At 44.3% G+C, this 22,444-nt stretch overlaps 1 protein-coding gene across 1 annotated transcript in view; it reads left to right on the plus strand.

Annotated features, from left to right (window-relative positions):
- Positions 1 to 22,444, plus strand: part of glra1 (glycine receptor, alpha 1) — a 149,549-nt gene that overhangs the window by 82,944 nt on the left and 44,161 nt on the right. The window contains exons 6-9 of the mRNA XM_078549715.1: positions 1,340 to 1,474; positions 14,066 to 14,280; positions 20,187 to 20,333; positions 20,966 to 20,978. Coding sequence (XP_078405841.1) covers positions 1,340 to 1,474; positions 14,066 to 14,280; positions 20,187 to 20,333; positions 20,966 to 20,978 — 510 coding nt within the window. The remainder of the gene's footprint in view (positions 1 to 1,339; positions 1,475 to 14,065; positions 14,281 to 20,186; positions 20,334 to 20,965; positions 20,979 to 22,444) is intronic.

A 22,444-nucleotide genomic window follows, 5' to 3' on the forward strand; every position in this document is an offset into this window, starting at 1 on the left:
ACATGGAGAATGAAGAAAAAGTAGCACCATGGAGCCCAATAGCATGTTCGTCCACCCAGCAAAAAATTATCAAGAGCAACAGCAATCATAGACCAACGCTACAGCCAAACTGGCCAGGCGTGGTTCAACATAAAGCAATGGAAGAAAAAAATGAAAGGATACCCAAATGCCAGTCCAACCTCCAAGCTAACAGCAAGAACCAAAACCAACTGAACCTACCACTCCCCTGACAGAACAGTGAAGAAAATGTGGAAGGGTTACAAGGCCTCCAGACTGCCTGAACCTCTAACTTCAAGGACAAGAAGGGAGAGATGGGGCAGTGAGAATGTTGTAATAATGCTAATACAGTGATAGCAATAACATTAGAATAACATTAAGACAGCAACAACAAGGTAAATGCATAAGACTAATAACTAGTGTAACTCCATATCCATGGGATAAAGACTTGGGGGGGAGGTGTAGTATATTTTATTACCCACTTTTGTAAATTTAAATTTTCTGTTGTTATCTGCTTTTGTTCCTTATTTCTGTTGTTGTTTCTGTCTGTCATTCATATCTAATGCTTTAATGATCCAATGCTGGAGGCAACCCTGTATAACAAACAATCCGATGGTTGGTGGGTAAGGAAGCACCAAACTCCTCCAGAGACACCGACCTGGCTTTGCTTCCTGATTTCTTTTTATTTGTCCATGGGATGTGAGTGTCACTGGCAAGGCCAGCGTTTATTGCCCACCCCTTATTATCCTAACTTTGGCCAATTTTGACCAACAGAGATAATGGGCAGGGAGAGCTGTCGCCAAAATCCTGCCCCTGAATATGACCATTGGCGTTTTCCTCAGTCACCTTTGGGGGGAAAAATATTGTCACACAAAATATTGCCCACCCCACCACATGCAAATGATGGTGAGTACATGTGGCTTGGGTCTTCAATGACTTTCCCGCCATTTACACCAAAGTTCTGCCTCTCGAGAAGAACAACTGTGTTCATGAGTGACTTACCTTTAGGTTACAGGAGCCTTTTAGGAAGCTCCATTTGAATGAGTCATCTTCTATTTCCAACTCCTGCTTATTACAATTCTTTGTAGCATCTCAGGGAACTGTTAATTTGTCCCTAATTGTTTTCCTGCCCCTATAATTGGCTGCAATAAATGCAGTAAAATACTACAGGTTTATAGAAATCTATCAACAGATAAATGAAAATGGCACAGAGGGAAATAGCCATATTTCTGGCTATTTTTGGAATCTTGTGGGAATTTACAAATGTCTAGTAGTCCAGTATGAGGTTTCTGTACTGGTTATTCAAATGCACTGAGATTTCTTTCCCTCTTCTGTCCTTCAGTCGGATACACAATGAACGATCTGATATTTCAATGGGATGATAAAGCTGTACAGGTAGCTGATGGATTAACTTTACCACAGTTTATTCTCAAAGAGGAAAAGGATTTAAGAGACTGCACAAAGCACTACAATACAGGTCAGTTTTATAACTAGTATCATTGGGCGGAATCTTGTGATGCTCCCAGGAGTGGGAAGCAAGGCGGGTGGGAGAATATAATTGTGCAGGAGACCAAAAGTCAGCTTCCCAATGGCAGGAGGAAACTACAGTTTTAAGCTCTCGAGTGATTTACGACAGTTCTAGCTTCCTGACAGCAAGAGTTGGGTGTCATGTTTTTATAATGATATAAAAGCACCAATCACTCATAAGGGATTGTGTAAACACATTGTGGGTTCATTTGTTTAAACTAGACACATGAGAACATATACATGGATAGAAAACTTGAAGACATCGGCAGAGCTGTGTGTGTTGTGTTCTGCTCACAGGCCAAAGTGAAACTGAGGCTGGATCACATGACATACTTCCCTTCTAGTGATGGCATGCTGTTCTCCCTTAAGGGCATATTACAGCATTGGGAAGTCATTTTGAATACATTTGCATGTCACGCATGCTCATTAAAAGGCAACCTTGCCAGAATGAAGTGCACCTCTCCAAATAAATAATCCGCAAACGAGAAATATATATCTTCAGATTCACAGCCACTTAAATGCGGCGTGCAGCAGGTGAGGTAGCCTTCCTGCTGGATTTGGAGTGAGTAGGGGCTGCTTTCCCCTCTATGGGGAGCTTTGTTCAATGACTGGAGGTGATTATTGAGATCAGGTGACAGCAGTTAAAGGGGAATAGGGCATGGCTGATTGAGGGAAGGTGCAGGGACATGTGGAAGTAAGGCCTAGCATTATGGGTGTAGTGGTCCTGTTGTTGGGGGGGTGGGTGGACAAGTATGTTGGGTGAGTGATAGCACTGACCCTGCCTTTTAGGACTATCAATGGTGGGGTCCTATGGGTTGAATTGAGGGTGCTGGGTGGCAGAGAGAACAGACTCAGTCAGAGGGGGAGTGGAATTCAGTAGGGGGTCAGGTCCAGTATTGGAAGATCTAATGGGGAGGGTCACAGAAGTGAGCAAAAGAAGTGGGGCTGATAGTGGGAGTGTTCAGGGTCAGAGTAGGCACTGGGATGATCATGGGTGTAGGCACAGCGGGGAGAGATGGTATGTGGAGGTTGATGGTTATAGGATCCAGGGTAACTGGGGGATGTTCAAGGGTAATAAAGGGGAAAAAAGTGCTTGTTGGATGGGTCAAGTCCAATTTGGGGGGGGCTGGGGTGGGAAGGAGGGGACAGGAAGCCTGTGGGTGACAGGGAAAGGGTAGAACGTGGTGGAGCGGGTTTGGAATGTAACATGCACCATGTACGATCATATGAAGTGGGAGGAGGGTCATTTTGGGTGGGTAGAGTTCCTGTGCACAATGGGCCAACTAAAGGGACTCCCTAATAATTAGCTAAATGGATGAGAAGCATGGATAAGTATGTTCTCATCTCTATGGTTACCCTCAACACAGTACAATTGCTGTATGACCTGTGGGTAACATTCAGCTAATATTCCTGCCACATCGGGTGAAGGAGAAGAGAAAGTGATGAAGGAGAGCTTCCTGCTAGCTGAAGGAGGGAGAGAGGGAAGTGGCAGCCCTATGAAGTCTCGTCGAGGAGAGATGGAGGAAGCTGGGCTATACAGAGAAGGTCGATTTTGGAAGACCATAGATCGAGCATGATTGTGAGGAGAATAAGGCTTATACGAGGAAGGTGTTTGGCAAGGTCCTGAGAGTCGAGGGTAATGGTGGGAAGGTCAAGGATGATAGATGGTGGGGGAAGGGTGTGGTGGGGGAGAAGTGGTGGAAGTTCCACTGCCAAGGGGAAGCTCGAGGGTCACTGATAGCTGGCCAGGGGTGATAAGGGGATGGTCGAAGGTTGCTAAAGACAAAGCAAGGATGTCGGAGTGAGGGTCAATGATGATAGAGGGAAAGGCAATAGTGATTGAAGGAGGGTGCAGAGTCATGGCGCCCAGTTCCAGGGTCACTGGTCCAGTTTCCCCACACATGGATGTATTGACAGGCTCTCTGCAGTGAACCTCGAGAATGGAATAGACCACAGTGGGGTGGGTGGAGATCAGGGTGTGACCAATGCTAAGTATAGGGCTTCCTGTTAGCCCAAAATGCTGAGGAGGGAAGACCTCAAAAACTGTGCTGATCAGATCATTGCCTGCACTTTGTTCACAGATCACCTCAAGCAGAAAAGATGGGTCAAGTGCACCCAGTACTTTTGCCAGCTATGGTGCAGCTGCAGTGGAACCAGTGGAGAGTAGACCATGGACAGGCACAGCAAAGGTCAGAACAGCAACAGACAGTCAACCAGAGGCCAGTGCAACATCGAACATTGGCGCACAATCGAATATACCGCAGGCGGTGGAACGACCTGCAGGAGGCTGCTTGGATTGTCGCAGGATTCTGTCATTCACCCATGTCAGCTCCTTGAGGAAGACTTATGTCCTATTGGGTAGAAGGCAATCGAATGCTGGTAGCTTTAAAAGTCACCATGGCATTAAATTTGTACACCTGCAGGTCTCTCCGGGGCTCCCCGGGCCCATATGTGGGATCTCCCTGGCAACCACTCACAAATGCATCAGGGAGATCACCAATGCAGTATTCAGAAGGGGCCAATGAATTTGTGAGATTCACCACAGACTCTGAGCCAGGCAGCCAGAGCTGTGGGTTTCGCTGCCATCGCTGGATTTTCACAGGTACCAGGGGCAATTGATTGCACACATGGGTGCTGAGAGCTACCTGGGAACAGCCAGCAGCATTCATAAACCAAAAGGGCTTTCACTCTCTTAATGTGCAGCTGGTCTGTGACCACCAGAATCGAATCCTTCAAATGTGCACATGCTTCCCAGGGAGCTCTCACATCCTCACTCAGGTGTCACAACTGTTTTCTCCCTATTAGCAGCTGCAGGGGTGGCTCCTGGGTAACAGGGCACATCCACAGGAGACCTGGCTCATGACCCTGGTGCGGAACCTGCAAAGCCCACCAGAGGAGAGGTACAATACCAACCATGCCCCAACAAGGACGGAAATAGAGCAGACCATTGGACTGCTGAAGATGAGGTTCCACTGCCTGGACCACTCGGGTGGAGCACTGCAGTACGCATCAGTCTCCAGGGTCATTGTGGCCTGCTGCGCCCTGTATAACCTCACAGAGTAAAGGCATGAGGAGTTTGCAGACTGGGAGATGTAGAAGCTGGATGCCTTTTCTGACAAGGAGGAAGATGAAGAAGCTGATGTTCATGAGGCAGTGGATGGTGCGGCTGCAGACGCCAGAGTGATGGAGCGACATGGCAGTCAGGCCCGTGACATCTCATTGCAACCAGATTCCAGCCAAAATGAGGCTGGTGGTAGTGCCAGCAGTACCAGAAAACTGGTTCCTATGACCTCTGACACCTAGAAGGAAAATATGCTACAGGCTTTTGGCACGAGCAAGCCCATATCCATGCTCCCTTGGCAACTCCATGCACATGTGATTTTGAAGGGAGTCACACATGTCTCACTGATACCCTCCCTCCAAATGCTGGCAATGCCTTGCAACGAACTCTACCATGCTTACACCTGCAATATTTTCTTCCCCTTCTTCGGCAGTCCCTTGGGACTGAGGGTGACTTTCTGCCACTCCGGGGTTGTCAGACCTTAGGGGACTAAAGAGTCCGATGTGGATCCGCAAACTCGTCCCCAGGAGGAGCAGGTAATGTTTTGATGAGGCGGGTGGGTGGGTTGCTTGGATTTTGTTCCGCTCCTTCTGCAGTTTGCGCTTGGCCTCCACCTGGGCCTTCGGAGACGTTCAAATTACAGACATTTTTTTTAAAAATTCATTCACAGGATGTGGGCTTCACTGGCTCGGCCAACATTTATTGCCCATCCCTAGTTGCCCTTGAGAAGGTGGTGGTGAGCTGCCTTCTTGAACTGCTGCAGTCCATGTGGTGTGGGTACACTGTGAAGAAGCGAGTTCCAGGATTTTGACCCAGCGACAGTGAAGGAACGGCGATATATTTCCAAGTCAGGATGGTCAGTGACTTGGAGGGGAACTTCCAGGTGTTGGGGCTCCCATTTATCTGCTGCCCTTGTCCTTCTAGGTGGTAGTGGTCATGGGTTTGGAAGGTGCTGTCTAAGGAGCCTTGGTGAATTCCTGCAGTGCATCTTGTAGATGGTACACACTGCTGCTACTGTGCGTTGGTAGTGGAGGGAGTGAAAGTTTGTGGATGTGGTGCCAATCAAGCAGACTGCTCTGTCCTGGACGGTGTCCAGCTTCTTCAGTGCTGTGGGATCTGCACTCATCCAGGCAAGTGGGGAGTGTTCCATTACACTCCTGACTTGTGCCTTTTAGATGGTGGACAGGCTTTGGGGATTCAGGAGGTAAGTTACTTGTCACACGATTCCTAGCCTCTGACCTGCTCTTGTAGCCACAGTATTTATATGGCTAGGCTATTCAGTTTCTGGTCAATGGTAACCCCCAGGATGTTGATAGTGGGGGATTCAGTGATGGTAATGCCATTGAACATCAAGGGGTGATGGTTAGGTCTCTCTTGTTGGAGATGGTCATTGCCTGACACTTGTGTGGCGCGATTGTTACTTGCCACTTGTCAGCCCAAGCCTGGATATTGTCCAGGTCTTGCTACATTTGGACATGGGCTGCTTCAGTATCTGAGGAGTCGTGAATGGTGCTGAACATTATGCAAGCATCAGCGAACATCCCCACTTCTGACCTTATAATGGAAGAAAGGTCATTGATGAAGCAGCTGAAGATGGTTGGGCGTGGGACACTATCCTGAGGAACTCCTGCAGTGATGTCCTGGAATTGAGATGATTGACCTCCAACAATTATAACCATCTTGCTTTGTGCTAGCATGTCTCCAACCAGCAGAGAGTTTTCCCTTTGGTTCCCATTGACTCCAGTTTTGCTAGTGCTCCTTGATGCCATGCTCTGTCAAATGCTGCCTTGGTGTCAAGAGCAGTCGCTCCCAACTCACCTCGGGAATTCAGCTCCTTTGTCCATGTTTGAACCAAGGCAGTACTGAGGCCAGGAGCAGAGTGGCCCTGGCGGAACCCAAACTGGGCACCAGTGAGCAGGTTATTGCTAAGCAAGTGCCACTTGATAGCACTGTTGATGACCCCTTCCATTACTTTACGGATGATCAAGAGTAGACTGATGGGGCAGTAATTGGTCAGGTTAGATTTGTCCTGCTTTTTGTGTGCAGGACATACCTGGGCAATTTTCCACATAGCCAGGTAGATGCCAGTGTTGTAGCTATACAGGAGCAGCTTGGCTAGGGGCATGGAAAGGTCTGGAGCACAGGTCTTCAGTACTATTGCTGGAATATAATCAGGCCCCATAGCCTTTGCAGTATCCAGTGCCTTCAGTCATTTCTTGATATCACGTTGAGTGAATCGAATTGGCTGAAGGCTGTCATCTGTGATGCTGGGGACCTCTGGAGGAGGTCGAGATGGATCATCCACTCGACACTTCTGGCTGAAGATTGTAGCAAATGCTTCAGCCTTATCTTTTGCACTGCTGTGCTGGGCTCCTCCATCATTAAGGATGGGGCTATTTGTGGAGCCTGCTCCTCCAGTGAGTTGTTTAATTGTCCACCACCATTCATGACTGGATGTTGCAGGACTGCAGAGCTTAGATCTGATCCGTTGATTGTGGGATCATTCGCTCTGTCTATCACTTGCTGCTGTTTGGCACATAAGTAGTCCTGTGTTATAGCTTCACCAGGTTGACATCTCATTTTTAGATATGCCTGGTGCTGCTCCTGGCATGCCCTCCTGCACTCTTCATTGAACCAGGGTTGATCCCCTGGCTTGATGGTAATGGTAGAGTGGGGGATATGCTGGGCCATGAGGTTACAGATTGTGTTCGAGTACAATTCTGCTGCTGATGGCCCACAGTGCCTCATGGATGCCCAGTCTTGAGTTGCTAGATCTGTTCAAAATCTATCCCATTTAGCACGATAGTAGTGCCACACAACACGATGGAAGGTATCCTCATTGTGAAGGCGGGACTTCATCTCCACCATGACTGTGCGGTGGTCGCTCCTACCGATACTGTCATGGACAGATGCATCTGCAGCAGGCAGGTTGGTGAGGATGAGGTAAAGTATATTTTTCCCTCTTGCTGGTTCCCTCTCCACCTGCCACAGATCCAGTCTAGCAGTTATGTCATTTAGGGCTCGGTCAGTAGAAGTGCTACCGAGCTACTCTTGGTGATGGACATTGAAGTCCCCCACCCAGAGTATGTTCTGCACCTTGCCACCCTCAGTGCTTCCTCCAAGTGATGTTCAGCATGGAGGAATACTGCTTCATCAGCTGAGGGAGGACGGTACGTGGTAATCAGCAGGAGGTTTTCTTGCCCATGTTTGACCTGATGCCGAGAGACTTCATGGGGTCCAGAGTCGATGTTGGGGGCTCCCAGGGAAACTTCCTCCTGACTGTATACCACTGTGCCACCACCTCTGCTGGGTCTGTCCTGCAGGTGGGACAGGACATAACCCAGGGTTGGTGATGCTGGTGTCTGGGACATTATCTGTAAGGTATGATTCTGTGAGGATGACTATATCAGGCTGTTGCTTGACTAGCCTGTGGGACAGCTCTCTCAATTTTGGCACTAGCCCCCAGATGTTAGTAAGATATTTGCAGGGTTGACAGGGCTGAGATTGCCATTGTCATGTCCGGTGCCTAGGCCGATGCCAGGTGGTCCGTTCGGTTTCATTCCTTTTTTGTCTTTGCAGTGGTTTGTTACAACTGAGTTGCTTGCTAGGCCATTTCGGAGGGCATCTAAGAGTCAACCACATTGCTGTGGGTCTGGAGTCACATGTTGGCCAGACCAGGTAAGGAAGCCAGATTTCCTTCCCTAAAGGGCATTAGTGAACCAGATGGGTTTTTACAACAATTGACAATGGTTTCATGGTCATCATTAGACTTTTAATTCCAGATTTTTATTGAATTCAAATTCCACCATCTGCCATGGTGGGATTGGAACCTGGGTCCCCAAAACATTACCCTTGGTCTCTGGATTACTGGTCCAGCAACAATACCACTATGCCATCACCTCCCCCTAATGCCAAAAAGGTGGCATTTACAATATTTTCAGTTTTCACGTCCTATCACTATGCCTAGGTGGAACCCTGACATCCACAGTGGAGGCACCCTGCTGGGCGCTATGTCCTGTTGCCTAAGATTACCTTGGCGACCATCCTCTGGTGGTCCAAGGCCTATCAGGGCTCCAGCCTGCTGAAGATCTCGTGACTTCACCTGCTGGAGACGATGGGATCAGTGGCAGAGGGGAGAAGGATCTGCACCACACCTTTAGAGCTCCCTAAGATGATGTCCTAGGTGCGCAATGGCACCTCCCTGACTCCTAGGGGCACCTGGAGGGAACTTGAGGTGCCTCATCCAACTCTCATCTAGCCACTGCTGCACTGCACTCATGTTGAGAGCAATGGTATGCAGATCTGTGCACCTATCTGACTGCTGGAACTAGCTCTTCATGGAGGAAGCCAAGTGCTCACATACCAGGGCAATGACAGCAATCAGAACTTGGACAGACTCCTCCATTTTTTGTCTTTGCCTGTCTCTGCATCTCCATCAGGTCTCTTATGGCCGATTCCAGAGACATATCATCTGCACAGGGCTCAGTATGGCCTAGTCTCCAGCAACTCTCACATCCTGCCATCAGCTGTAGGGACATGTTGATGATGTGCTCACCAGATTGTGACCCCAAGCCTAATCTAGAATGTGTACCCACCGAGGTGAAATTCCCTGTTCTGGTGGGGTGGGAGTGATGTGTCTGTGCTTCCCCTGAGTCCCTGATATCATCACCTCTGGGGTGGAGCTGGTGGAAGGCAGGAATGCCCATGTTCCACCCCAGCCAGTTCTGAAGCCACTGCCTCAGTGAGGGTCAAGACTCTGAAGTTGGGGACTGAGGGAGGACCCCCTCCAGTCTTCGCATTTCCTTCAGGTTTTGCGATTGTCTGTCTTCTGGAGAAAGAGGATTCAATGTCATCCCAATGGGTCCATAACCGTATAATGATCATGCATGTCTATCACATGTATCCTCCCTAGCAAGTACAACACACACACACAAACACACATTGTTCTATTGCTGGTAAAACTTTCAGAGCATGAAGTGGCTGTCTCACATTCAATCCACATGTTCCATCTAATGCTGAGCTCTACAACCCAAAATCCTATCCAGCATCCATCTGGACTTGTTCATTTACATTGCTTGATGCCCTTATGAGTGCCAGCTTGCAGTGAATACAAAGTGCCACTTATCCTTGCAGAATGTAGCAGATCATTCATCCTTTGCACCGGACCCAGGTTCTGGTGTAGACCCGCTACAAACCCGTGCTGCAACTTCCGTTGAGGCTGTCTTGGTCAAGCAGGAGAGCCTCCTGCTGCCATCCCTGAGAAACAGTATCTCCCACTATTCCAGGATGGTCTCAAGGAGAAACTGCAGGGAGCGTCACTGAACTGCGGGGCCATTCGTTGTCTGCGCTTGGACATAGGTGATTGCGATCAACAGGTTGGGCGGGGTGGCGACTGCAGCTTCAGGGGTCCAGGTAGCATATGGTGAGGGGATGGCAGCAGTTTCAGTTCCCAAAAGCTCTCAGACAGCATTGAAGATGTTTCTGGCTTTGTGGGAGTGAATACCTGTCTGGGTGCCCTTTAAACATGGTGTGCACCCTTCAATCCCAATAGGAAACAATGGGGTCGTTGACTTTCTGCTTGTCCCCACTTCAAGGTTTGCCGCACTTCTTGACTATGACTAGCTAATTAGCTGGCCGCCACCTGATTATGTGTAGCCAGCCATCTCGCCCACAAGCAGATGTGTCGGGCAATCCCAGTCCTGCTGTTCACAATGAAAGATTCCACCCTTTGTCACCATGATACAGTGCAAGACACTACAATATAGAGCAGTGACCATGGTAAAATTTACCTTCACAAAAATAGTGCATAAGCACTTAACACTGCATGACTCAATGTTAGCTGTTCTGAGTACACTGTGACCAATAAGTTTTACCTGTCCAAATTAATGAATTGAGACAATTCTCTATTGCTATTTCTATTATTTTTCCCACAGCAGACTCCCAATGCATAACAAATATTATAGTGTAACTTACATTGGGGCATGACACCATGCTTATTATGAACTTTCAGTCAATACTTTTTAAAAACTGGACACAAACAGTCTATTAAAATGGCAGTAGCAAATCATGTGACCTTTGGCATTTGAGCTACAGTCAGTACCAAGTCCCAATAATGACATTCCCAGTCATCTGGCGAATTCACACAGCTGTTTGTTAAGGATGGGTCAACACAAAAGTACTATAGAATTTCCAAACAGCCTGTCTTTCTGTTTCATACTGAACAAAAGGGGGAGATCAAAACTCATTTGGTGGCAGATGGAAGTGAATGGACACTATCAACCTTCCAATGTATCATGAGAGTTCTCCCCATCTGAACTAGACTGGGTGAATCTCAAAAGTGTTAAACCACAACACAGGATGTTGGGATCAACATGAACATCTCCTTACGTGGAAGGGACTTCTTGTGAAAAGTCACATGGTGAAATAACCATATTTAATGTCTGCTTTTAAAAATCAGTGAAAGCTGTTCATGGGTAGTTCCACCAGAAAGCCATCAAACCAACAGGTGAGTGGTCAGAAAACCATAACACGAATGAGATGCAAGTCATCAAGCAGTCAAGGTAATTAAGAGCAATACCTGGAAAGTAGGGGATCCCAACAGAGAAAAGGATTCCCCAACCTGTTCTAATTTCAAATTCACCTGAGAACCAACCTCCTAGAAATTTGACTCTCATGGCCTGCTGAAAATCCTATGCCTTACAAGACCCTCGCTTCAACTTTAAAGCATTGAAACAATCCAAGAAACTACAGGCTTGCCACGTGGGAGACTGGAGGCTGTAATCAGAGACTGAGATAACTTTAATCTGTAAAAGTACATGACCTCCACCTGTATCTAATCTTTGTATGTGTGCATGAGAATGTGCATGTGAAATGTTGTGTTTAATTTGGGTTAAGTGTGTGAGAATAAATAAACTTTTGTGTTTAAACTCTTAAAAAGCTTGCTGCAGAAATTATTTAATTGAAATACATACTCTAAAGGGGTTTAAAAAAAATCACACCACGTTCACTCAAAACATACTGATCATGGGAAGTTAGAGAACACATTCATTCTGTCTGTGACAATTGGACATGGAACTCAGTGAATAAAACAAAAGGCAGATGACTTGCCTTCAATCATTATTCAGCATTGTTTCTGTATCTGTTACATTGCCGTCCTTTGTTTTAGCACTCAAGGTGATGGAGAGTACTTTGTCAGTACCCAAATGATGTAGCACAACATTCTGCAGATTTCTACACTTGCCGCATGTGCTGTATTTTGCTAACTAAAGATCACAATTTTACATCGAAGGTTCCAGAGGCAACAGGAGTGCTGTTGTCTGTGTGGAAATCAGTGATCAATCACTTGCTGCGCAAATGTATTTGCTCTGCTTACAAGGTGATTGATTTGGGGGAACAGCAGATGTTATGTTTTTAATAGTTGCTCTTTATACACATTTTTAACATAACTCGGTCTTTGCGGCATGTGTATGTGGTTTTTGAATTGCTTTCTTTTTAATTTGACACGTACTGAAAAAGGCATTAGTTTAGTTTAACAATCAGATAGAAGTAAAATCTTTAGAGGGCAGGTAACAACGTCTCTATATAATAAATTGTTTGTTCAATGTTCAGTTCCATTCGCAAATACTCCGATAATTAAACATGCGTGCATACAGTGAGATATGGACAAAGTCATGTGTGGGCTGATGACCAGCAAGTAACATGCCAGCCAATGACCATCTCCAAAAATAGAGTCTCCTTAACATTCAGTTGCATTGTCATTCCTGAATCCTCCACCATCAACACCTTGGGGTCACCATTGACTAGAAAATTAACTGGATCAGTGCACACAAGAGCAGGTGAGAGGCTTTGAATTCTGCAATGAATATCTTACCCCCGACTCCCCAAAGCCTTTCCACCATCTACGAGGCACAAGTCAGGAATGTGATGGAATAGTCTCCAATTGCCTGGATGAGTGCAACTCCAACAACTGTCAAGAAGCTCAACACCATTCAGAGCAAAATCAACTACTTATTTGGCAGCTTAAACAGTAACTCTCTCCACCTCTAGTGGCCTGTGGCTGCAATGCATGCCATCTACAAGGTAAACTGCATCAAATTGCCAAGGCTTCTACAGCAACAGTTCGCAAGCCCACTTCGTCTGCGACCTAGAAGGACAAGGGCAGCAGGAGCATGAGAAGACTGCGGCCTCCAACTTCTCCAAGTTCCACACTATCCTGACGTGGTGGGATAGAGGGCTGGTGGTGGCAGAGCTACCCACCTGCTAGCAGTTGGCAACCTGGCTCGTTAAGAATATATTAAGGCCAGTTAAAGGAGTTTGACTGGGATTTTTTAGTCAGCCTCCAGGACTCCACAAGCATGGGGCCACTTTAATTGCAAGTGACAGACAACTTGGCCAAAGTTCCAGACAGGCCCAGAAGCCCTCCCTATCTGCCCGGGTGCAGGAGCTGCTGCAGGCTGCTCTGTAATGGTGGCCTGGCTGCAAATTCATTTTTTAAATTAAGTTTTAAAAAGTTGGAGAGAGAGAGCACCACCATTTTTGAAGCACCCTTTCCCTTGCTTATCCCCTGTTGCAGCCTGCTGCTTCTTTCGGGCTGGATGACCTCTGATTGGCCCTCCAACTTTGAGAGCCCGGCTGCTGCAATAGACTGCAGCAGTTTAAGAAGGTGGCTCACCACCACCTTCTCAAAGGCAATAAGCTATGAACAGTAAATGTTAGCCCCCCTGTGATGCCAACATCCCTTTAACGAATTAAAACAAAGGACCATTAATAAATAATACAAACATAATGCTTACTTGAGCAGGATTACAGAGCTATGAGTGAGGGTTAATGTATTGAAAGAGGTAGTTTTCAAATTTCACACTGCTGCTAGGGAGACATGCTTGCTGGAAAAGCCTGTCGGAAGTTTGGGTATGGGCTGTGCATGATCTTTTTTAGCCATTGTCGATCATTCTTGGGAAGCACATCTCCAGATTTTTGAGGTGTGCTACTGATAAATAATGCCAGAGCATTACCCCTTTAAAAACTGGACAAAGATATAATCGCTTGATGCATCATAGAATTATGCAGCACAGGGGGAGGCTACTTAGCCCATTGAGCTGCTAGCTCCTTAAAAGAACTGTTCTGCCCATCCTCCACCCCCTACCACTCTTTCCCCATACCCTTGCAAATCTTTCTATTTGTGGGGATCCATACAGTTCCCTTTTGAAAGTTACTTTGAATCTGCTTCCGCCAACCTTTCAGGCAATGTGTTCCAGGTAATAACTCATGTGCCAAAAGATTTCTCCTCATCTCCCCTCTGATTCTTTTAGTAGTTAACTGGTAAATACAGATTCAAGGTAACAGCCTTACTGCCAGTGCAAAGTTTCTGTGAAACACAATGAATGTTTTTTGAAAAGGTATAGACATTGTTTGAAGACTTTATTGATATAGTATTTTAACTAATCTAAATAATATCACATTAACTTTTCTGTCCAAATCCAGGGAAATTTACTTGTATAGAGGCACGTTTCCACCTGGAGAGACAGATGGGTTACTACTTAATCCAGATGTATATCCCGAGCCTGCTCATTGTTATCCTGTCCTGGGTCTCCTTCTGGATTAATATGGATGCAGCACCAGCACGTGTTGGTCTAGGAATTACCACTGTGCTTACCATGACTACTCAGAGCTCAGGATCTCGAGCATCACTACCAAAGGTAATGGAGTGAAAGATACCACAAGCTAAGGGAGGGATGAAGTGGACTTATATAGCATCAAAAACACTTAAGTGAGAGTTCAAAGGGGTGGCACAACCTTGCAATTTTATATGTACCTTTAAAGCCTTGTTCTATCAGGGATTTTATGTATCACTGAGCAATAATTAAATTGCCAATAATTCACAAGAAGGCATTTAACAAAGCTCTACACATAATGCTAATAAAGAAGATTATGGGCTGAATTATCATCTTCGGTTCGGGAAGCATGAGTCAGGCCATTTCGCGACTTCAAGTTTCCAACTTTGGAAAGCCAGCCTGTTCATCTGGAATTTGGTCTCTGAGAGTTGGATATAGGCTTGAGTCGGCCCAACCACTGTCTGATGCAGCAACAGAGCCAGGCAGATGCTAAGGTGGGCAGGTTAAAAGGCATGCCTCCATTTACTGGCACATGGGCCCAGTTTTGTTCATGTTTGTTATGCCTTCTAGCTGTCACCCCTCACCCATCCCTCAACTTCCAACTGGAAACTGTATTGACAAAGCAGGCTGAACAGATGGCCAGACATCTGTTTTGCCAGGTGGTCTCGTTATGAAAGCCAGGCTGATCTCCAAGACTCAATAATGGATTCAACTCTGTAGGGGGTAGTTTACACAGCTGCAAATGGACTGCTAGTTTTGTGTGTAAGTTTCATGAACTTGTAATAAGTTTATCTTTGAAGTGCTTTTTCAATGTCTATTTGTTTATTTGGACAAGACTAAGAGATGCTAAGTGCATGTTTTCAATGCAAGTATGAAAACTTGTAAGGAGGCAACATTTTTCAAAGGGGATTTTGAAAGGCTGATATTTCATGAGCATTTCAAAGACTTGCCTGTGCTATCATATTGCTCATTAGTTCTGTACTTAATGAATACTGGAAGAGTGTTTCAATAGTTCAGCAGATGTCAGGACATTAAATCAATGTGAAAATCAAACCACAAGGTCCCCTATGTACATTAAGATCTGATTCTCCATACTGCTGGATGCAGAAAAGGACTTTATCCACTGGGTAAATTGTACTAATGCATATACGACACAAACACACTGCTGGTCAATTTAATAGTCACTTACCTTTTAAGGACAGAGCTCTATGATCAATTGCTGCATTAAAAATTGGTTTAACCTATCATACAGAATCTAGTTACAATATTTGAAGTCGGCAAGAAGGTTTATGATTCCACAGCAGGTTTATCACAAGGTTCACAATCGACTTACTAGGCATGGTCCCCAAAGCCTTCTGGAGACCACATTCCTCCATGAAAATAGCAATCAAAGGGAAAATTGTATTTGGGGAAAGCATTTAAATAGCAAATCCAATGTCACTTTACTTGAGTGTTGTTGTCATAGCCCGCCACCTTTACTGACCCAGGGAACATGACAGATGGCGTGAATGGCCTGGCAAGTATAAAATTGTGGCCACACATGCTTCCCATTTGGTTCTCCCAGCGCAAGTTTGCTCAACATCGTGAGGGGAAAATTCAACCCTATGTCTCTTGGTAAAAGGTTACAGATTACCTGGACTGAAACTACTTGTCAGCAGAAAAGGACAGTGATAGTTGGAAATGCTGTATCAAGGATGCAGTAGTCACTGGTGCTCCACAGAAATGTCCTCTAGATTATTTGATGCCTGCACTATATGTGAATCATATCAAGAAAGCCATTAGCAGTACAAGTAGACAATTTGCTAGTGCCTATAAGCAGTTGTTAAGCAAATAGAAGTGTGCTAATATTTTGAAGGAATTATACTTATTAAGTAAATTGGTTAAAAATTAGCAGATACACTAAGGGCTGAATTTTCAGGCCCTGCAGATGTCTGGAGCCGCTGTGGATGAGGCTGAAAGTTGAGGCTATCCGGTATGTTGGCTTCCCGGCTTCCCCACCCCATTCCTGATTTTGGCCAGTGTGGGTTCTGGGTTTTAGGAAGGCCACCCACTTCAACAAGGAGGGGCAGGAAGTCAGCCTCATTAAGAGCCTTGTTAAGTGTAGGTAATGGAGACTGACTGGAATCTTGCAGTTGGCCTCCAGTTTCCCAAAATGATGCGGGGGCTGATCAACAGTCTGGAAGTGGGCACCCTGCAGTAGGCTGGGATGTTGGCATACCTGGCAGGCCTACAGGCCTGTCTGGGTTGGAGTACAGCCAAAGGCCACCCTATACAGGGGTTCACTCCCCACCCACTGCCATCCCCCACCACCCCTCCCCCACCATCTCCCACAATGGTGAACTGGTTGATTTTTGTATTTTTCTGTTAAATTTTTTAAACTGACTCAGAGGACATCTTCCTTATTGAAGCACCCTCCCAGTTACTTATCTTGTCCCGCAGCCAGGTGCTTTCGAGTCTGGAAGGCCCCTGATTGGCCCTCCAACTTCGAGAGACCACGCACCATCTTTAATTGGATCGAAAGCCTGTCGCTGTACTAACTAAGAGTTCACCCACATGAAAATCTTGACTTTAATCAGATTGGGATCCAAAATAGTCCCGACTTCTGTTTCCCTACTTTGTGGAGGAGATTCAGTGCGAGTAAATTTAAGGCAATATATATAGGAACTGGTTGGAAACATTTGTATAACATGAAAGAGGTCAGCAGAATGGCAGGATTGGGTTAGCCTGAAAACCCACCAGAACCCCATAAAGGGGTACTACCAGTTGAATTTTATGGATGGTAGTCCAGCCAAATTAATTTTAAACAAAATAAACTAACAGAATATCAAAATTAAATCAAAATAATGGGGCCTGGGAAATCCAAACAAAACAATGCCCATTTTTCATGGAAGAAACACATTGAGATACTGCATGCTTGTGTTGAATGGGCCCCTGGGTGCACATTATGGCTTTGAACATATGCAAGTATTTGGAGGAATCATGGACCTGTAGATGGCTGATTTGGCCAAACCCAATAGTTGGCCCATCAGTTGGTCCTCTATAGATTTGTCCTGCGCACCAGATGACCAAAAACAAACAGGATAGAGCCAAAACCACACAAATAAATAAATAGACTCCTCAAATCATGGAAGCACAATGCAGCATCTGGCATTGCCAATACAGATGGAACATGGAATAATGTGAAATGGCATGCATTGGAATGGATGGGAAAGGAAAGGGATTTGGTATGATGACTGATCATATCCAAAAATTATCTAGCAGAATGAAGTAGTTAGCAATTAAGCAAATTATGGAGTTGGTCACATCTGAGTGGTTCTGGATACCACATCAGAACATTTATAATGGCTTTGCATAGGTCACTAGAGAGAGCAAATCTGAAGTGTGTTACGCAAAAGAATAAGTAGACTGGAATAATCTTAGAGGTGAACAATGAGGATAACTGAAGGTTTCAGACTGTTATAGAGAAATATTCAATTACCTGAGCCTATCTTCACTGAGAAAAAACTAAAAGATGTGATATGAGTCTTTAGAATAATGAAACGTACAGAGATAAGGTAGAAGGAAGCAGACTATTTTCCTTTGACAATAAGCAGAACTTGAAGGTGCAAGTTTTTAAAAAAAAACAAGTTTCAAACGCAATTAGAAATTAGAAGAATCTTTTTCCACATGATAATGAATGTAATACAGACTTTCAAAGTTAATTTAAAAATATATAATACTGCAGATGCTGGAAATCTGAAACAAAAGCAGAAAATGCTGAAAATGCTCAGCGTCTGTGGAGAGAGAAAGAGTTAACGTTTCAGGTCGTGACCTTTCAACTGTTCTGATGAATGACCTGAAACATTTTAACACTCACACTCTCTCTCTCTCTCTCTCTATCTCGCCACAAAAGAAAGCAGACCTCCCAGTCCAGCATTTTTTAGCTTTTAGATTAATTGTTACCTTTAATGAATAACTTAGATTAATACTTATTGAGAAAAGTGTTTGAGAGTTATGTAGATATGATGTAGATCTATATAGATATTGATATCATTATATATAGAAGATTGCTTGAGCCATTTCAAAAATAAAAAGAGTACCGAGTTCTTTTGTGGGGCAGGGGGAAACTCATGATTGATGGAGGTACGCACTGGCTGTGGAATATTCTCCTTGATGGGCGCATAATTCTTTCTTCTTCTAAACTGTCTCCTGTCCTTCGGTTCTTAGAATGTGTGAGGCATTCCTAACAGTACCTATTGGACTGAAGAGGGTTATAACCTTAACCTCTTTTGGGGCCATACCAAATCAGGAGCACTTCTTTAACAATCACCTTCACTTGACTTTAAAATAGCCATTTTCTGCAGATACTTCTTTTGGATCCAAGCAAGTGAACTACCTCTCCCCCAAGAAATATAACCATCAAGAGATATTACCTTCTTCCAGGTAGCCATTTTAATAATTATCAGCTAGGTATAATTACTTGGAGGTCTTGCTTCAAAAAAGTGTGCCTCCCCACTTCAGAGTGTACAAGAGAGGTCGTTCTTAAAGCTGTGTACGGAATACTATGTGAGACGTTATACTTCACTAACTTATTTACAAATTTATTAAACAACTGTAACTTGCAATACACTTCAAGTGGATAAGTACATCACAGCATTAAAGATTATAGAAAGATGGAAAACAAAATCTTAGTTCTCATACAGAATCTAGTATTTAAAAAAGCTCTTACTATGCTACAGACCTGTCTCAGAATATCCATCAAATACTTAAAGGAAAGTGTAACCTTAAATCCCCGAGTGTTTTAGCTATCTGATGAGCTGGGCACTCTGGGACTATTGCAGGGACTCGCTTTAAAAGTGTCCAGCTCTTCAGCAGCCTGAGAAGCATTGACATACAGGTTTCTATTCAACATCACTGTTTTAACTGACTAAAGGCTTCTATCTTATAGTCTATTGAATTGAATTACATCATCTATAGCAACTGTGGGTGTTATCTCTTTGTGTAAACTCCTCCCCTTTTTATAAGGCTATATCGCATCTCTTATTGATAATTATTTGATTGCTGAGGATTGCCTTGTTATGTGAACACTGTGAGCATTTATCTGGTCATTAGCTGTTTGCAATTTCTTTCAGTCGCAATGACTATAATAACTTTTATTTGTTTCTTATTTTCATAATTTGTGTTTCATAAAAAGGGATTAAAACCTTAAGCATTGTCCATCATGAAGTCATCAAGCAGCCAAAGCCTTTCTCTTCAGTTCAGCAAAAGTTGAAGCTTGTAAGAGCGATGTGCAATATTCCAATTAAGTTGATTAATGATTTTTAATGAATTGATAATGATTTAAGGAGGTGTTCTGCACCATCTAAAGCCAATGTGTGATGAATCCTTTTAAAATAAAACTCATCAGTGTGCCCTTTATCTGATAAAGTTGACCCCGGTATATTATGATATCCTTTTAATATTTCTTTTATTAAAAAATGTCATTTAGAATGTAGAATAGATGGGACTTAAAATATTCTATTTTTTTCTGGAATATTCCTGTGCTGTGGTATCTGTGTCCTTTTTGACCTTTGTAGCAGCCTGTACCAGGTTGTAATTTATATTCAAGGGTTTGGAAAAGTTCCATCTGGTGTGTCAGATTCAAAGATATCCCCGTGTTGTGCAAAGGCTTCTGGGTAATGTATGTTTGCCTTGCTTAACAAAAGTAACTATTTATTCAATTATGAGGTATAATGTCCCAATTATATATGAATTCTCCCAATTATCTAGAACATTCCCAATGTTTCTAGTTCCTGCTTTCCACTCTCTTGTTTTTATCTTTTTCTATTTCCTCAAGTCTGTCTTGTTGAATCTAATTGCCTTTCAAATTCTTTTGCGATGGCAAAATGATTGAAAGACTTATCCAGATGAAAATCCCTTGAATGGAACAGTAACCGGAGCTTGGTCATCTGATGAATGTGTAGTTCTTATGCTACAGTATCGTGAATAATAATTGTCTTTCCCTACTTCAGGTATCCTATGTAAAAGCCATTGACATCTGGATGGCTGTCTGCTTACTCTTTGTCTTCTCTGCACTATTGGAATATGCAGCTGTTAACTTTGTGTCTCGTCAACATAAAGAACTACTGAGGTTTCGCCGGCGAAGGCGCCTGCACAAGGTAGGGGCTAGAGAGATAAGGACAAAAGACCCTTTCCACTATATATGCACTTAGTTAGTTAACTAGAGAGGTAGTGACAGAGGACTGCTTGTCATCCATATACACACAAACAATATGAACCCAAGGTCAGGGACAAAAATAATTTCTGGGAGATGTGTGGACTACAATTTGCATTTACATAGCACCTTTAACAGGGAAAAGTGCCTCAAGGTACTTCACAGAAGACTAAACAGACTAAAATTGATGCCAAGACATGGAGGAGACATAGGGAGAGGTGAATTATAAACTTGGTCAAAGAGCGGTGCTTAAGGAGGATGTAAATGAAAGAGGGAGAGATGGAGGGAGTTCTAGAGTTCTAGAGCAAAGGGCCTGGACAGCTGAAGATGTAGCCCCAATGGTTGAATGAAAGGAGTGAGATATGCACAAGAAACTAGAATCAGAGAAACAGAGGGCAGAACTTTCTGTCCCAGGACTAAGTCCCAGGAGTGACGAATATTCCCTGCCATAGAAGCTGGTGGGAATTTGCACCATATCATGTGATACTGGCCTAATTATGCAGTCGGGGGTTTCCTTACATTTTGTGTGGCGTGGCAGGGTGGGGTGGATGGCATGCATCCCACAGTCATATCTAGGCGCCATATTTAAAAAGCGCCCGGACATCAACTTACCCACCATTAAAGGAGAAGATCCATTTCCTGGAAGGTCCTGAAGTTAGAAGATCCACATCGTAGATACTCCACCCGCCCACTGATGAACGTTCCAGGGTCCAGGTGCTGGAGGCCTTCAACTTTCTTTCCGAACTCCACGAGGCCCCAAGCCTTCTTGCAGGTAAGTCCAACATGTACACGCCACATTGGTCCGGACATGTTCCAGTCAGGCCTTCATCTGCATCCCATTAACAGGATGCAAAACTGTTTCACGCTGGCCTCTGGCAGGAATGCCGATCAGTGCATTGCCCCCACCCACCCACCCGCCATTAAACCCGCCACGGGGGGACTGGATAATTCCGCCCAGAGTTCTTGGATTGCATAGAGCTGGGAAAGATTACAGAGGTAAGGAGTGATGAGATCTTGAGGATGAGAATTTGAAAAGTGTCTCTTACTAAAGGATGTTTACTACAAGAAAATTAGTATTCCCTATGTAAGGGAGCATTCTTTACTTGAGAGTGGATAACTATTTGCACAAGGAGGAAAGCATCTCTAACCTAATTTACAAAGTCAGGAGAAATTATTACTGATATTGAACTTGTGGTTAAATGATGTAGGCCTAAACTCAGATCATGATGGAAAATAAAGTATGTAAATCAAGGTATTGGGGCTGCTTTATTACTCATATACCCATAGTGCTAACCATTATGACTCCATATCACATTCTCTTTTCTTTCTATTTTGTGGCAGGTAGGAGTAAGTATGGTTGATGGAGGTGTATCTTAATTCATTTAATGTTCAATATATGTGCTTATCAAGGTGAAGGTTTCAGCATTAGAGAACTGAATTCCACTATACTTATATCCATTGTCAGCATCAAGCTTCCGCAGGTCATAATCAGAAATAGAATAAAACTCCCTTCACTTAAACTCTTCAACCCAATTTCAGAATAGCACCTTGATTCTACACCACCATGTCCTTTCCTTTTCCAATCTAGTCATTCTTGCGGATTCTCTGTAATAAAATTACTTGCATCTCATCACACCTTTGCACAATAAATTATTTTTGTTGTGCAGTGATTGATTACGTATATAAATACAACAGCCATTCACTGTTAACAGCAATGAGATTAATGACCACTTGGTTTTGGCTGATTAGGATTTCTAATTTAAGACCAGCAACACTGAATTATGGGCAATTTTGTGCAGAATTTTACAAAAACTGGAATGAGACTCTTCAATGGCACTTTGCATAAGGTTTTTGCAGTTGCTAATGAGAATGCATTTTTGCCCCATCAGTCTTGGCCAGATGAGATTCCATGTAGCAGAGGAGCATATAAACTAGATCATCCAGTCATCCTGAGTATTCCATTATAATACAGTACAGATACAGTGTCTCAAAACCGGCAAACTCAGGCCTGAGTCTGTGCCGGATTTTGGACCATGCCAGTTTTCTGAGAAAAGA

This window comes from Cetorhinus maximus, chromosome 10 (assembly GCF_964194155.1).
Source record: "Cetorhinus maximus chromosome 10, sCetMax3.hap1.1, whole genome shotgun sequence".
NCBI lineage: Eukaryota > Metazoa > Chordata > Chondrichthyes > Lamniformes > Cetorhinidae > Cetorhinus > Cetorhinus maximus.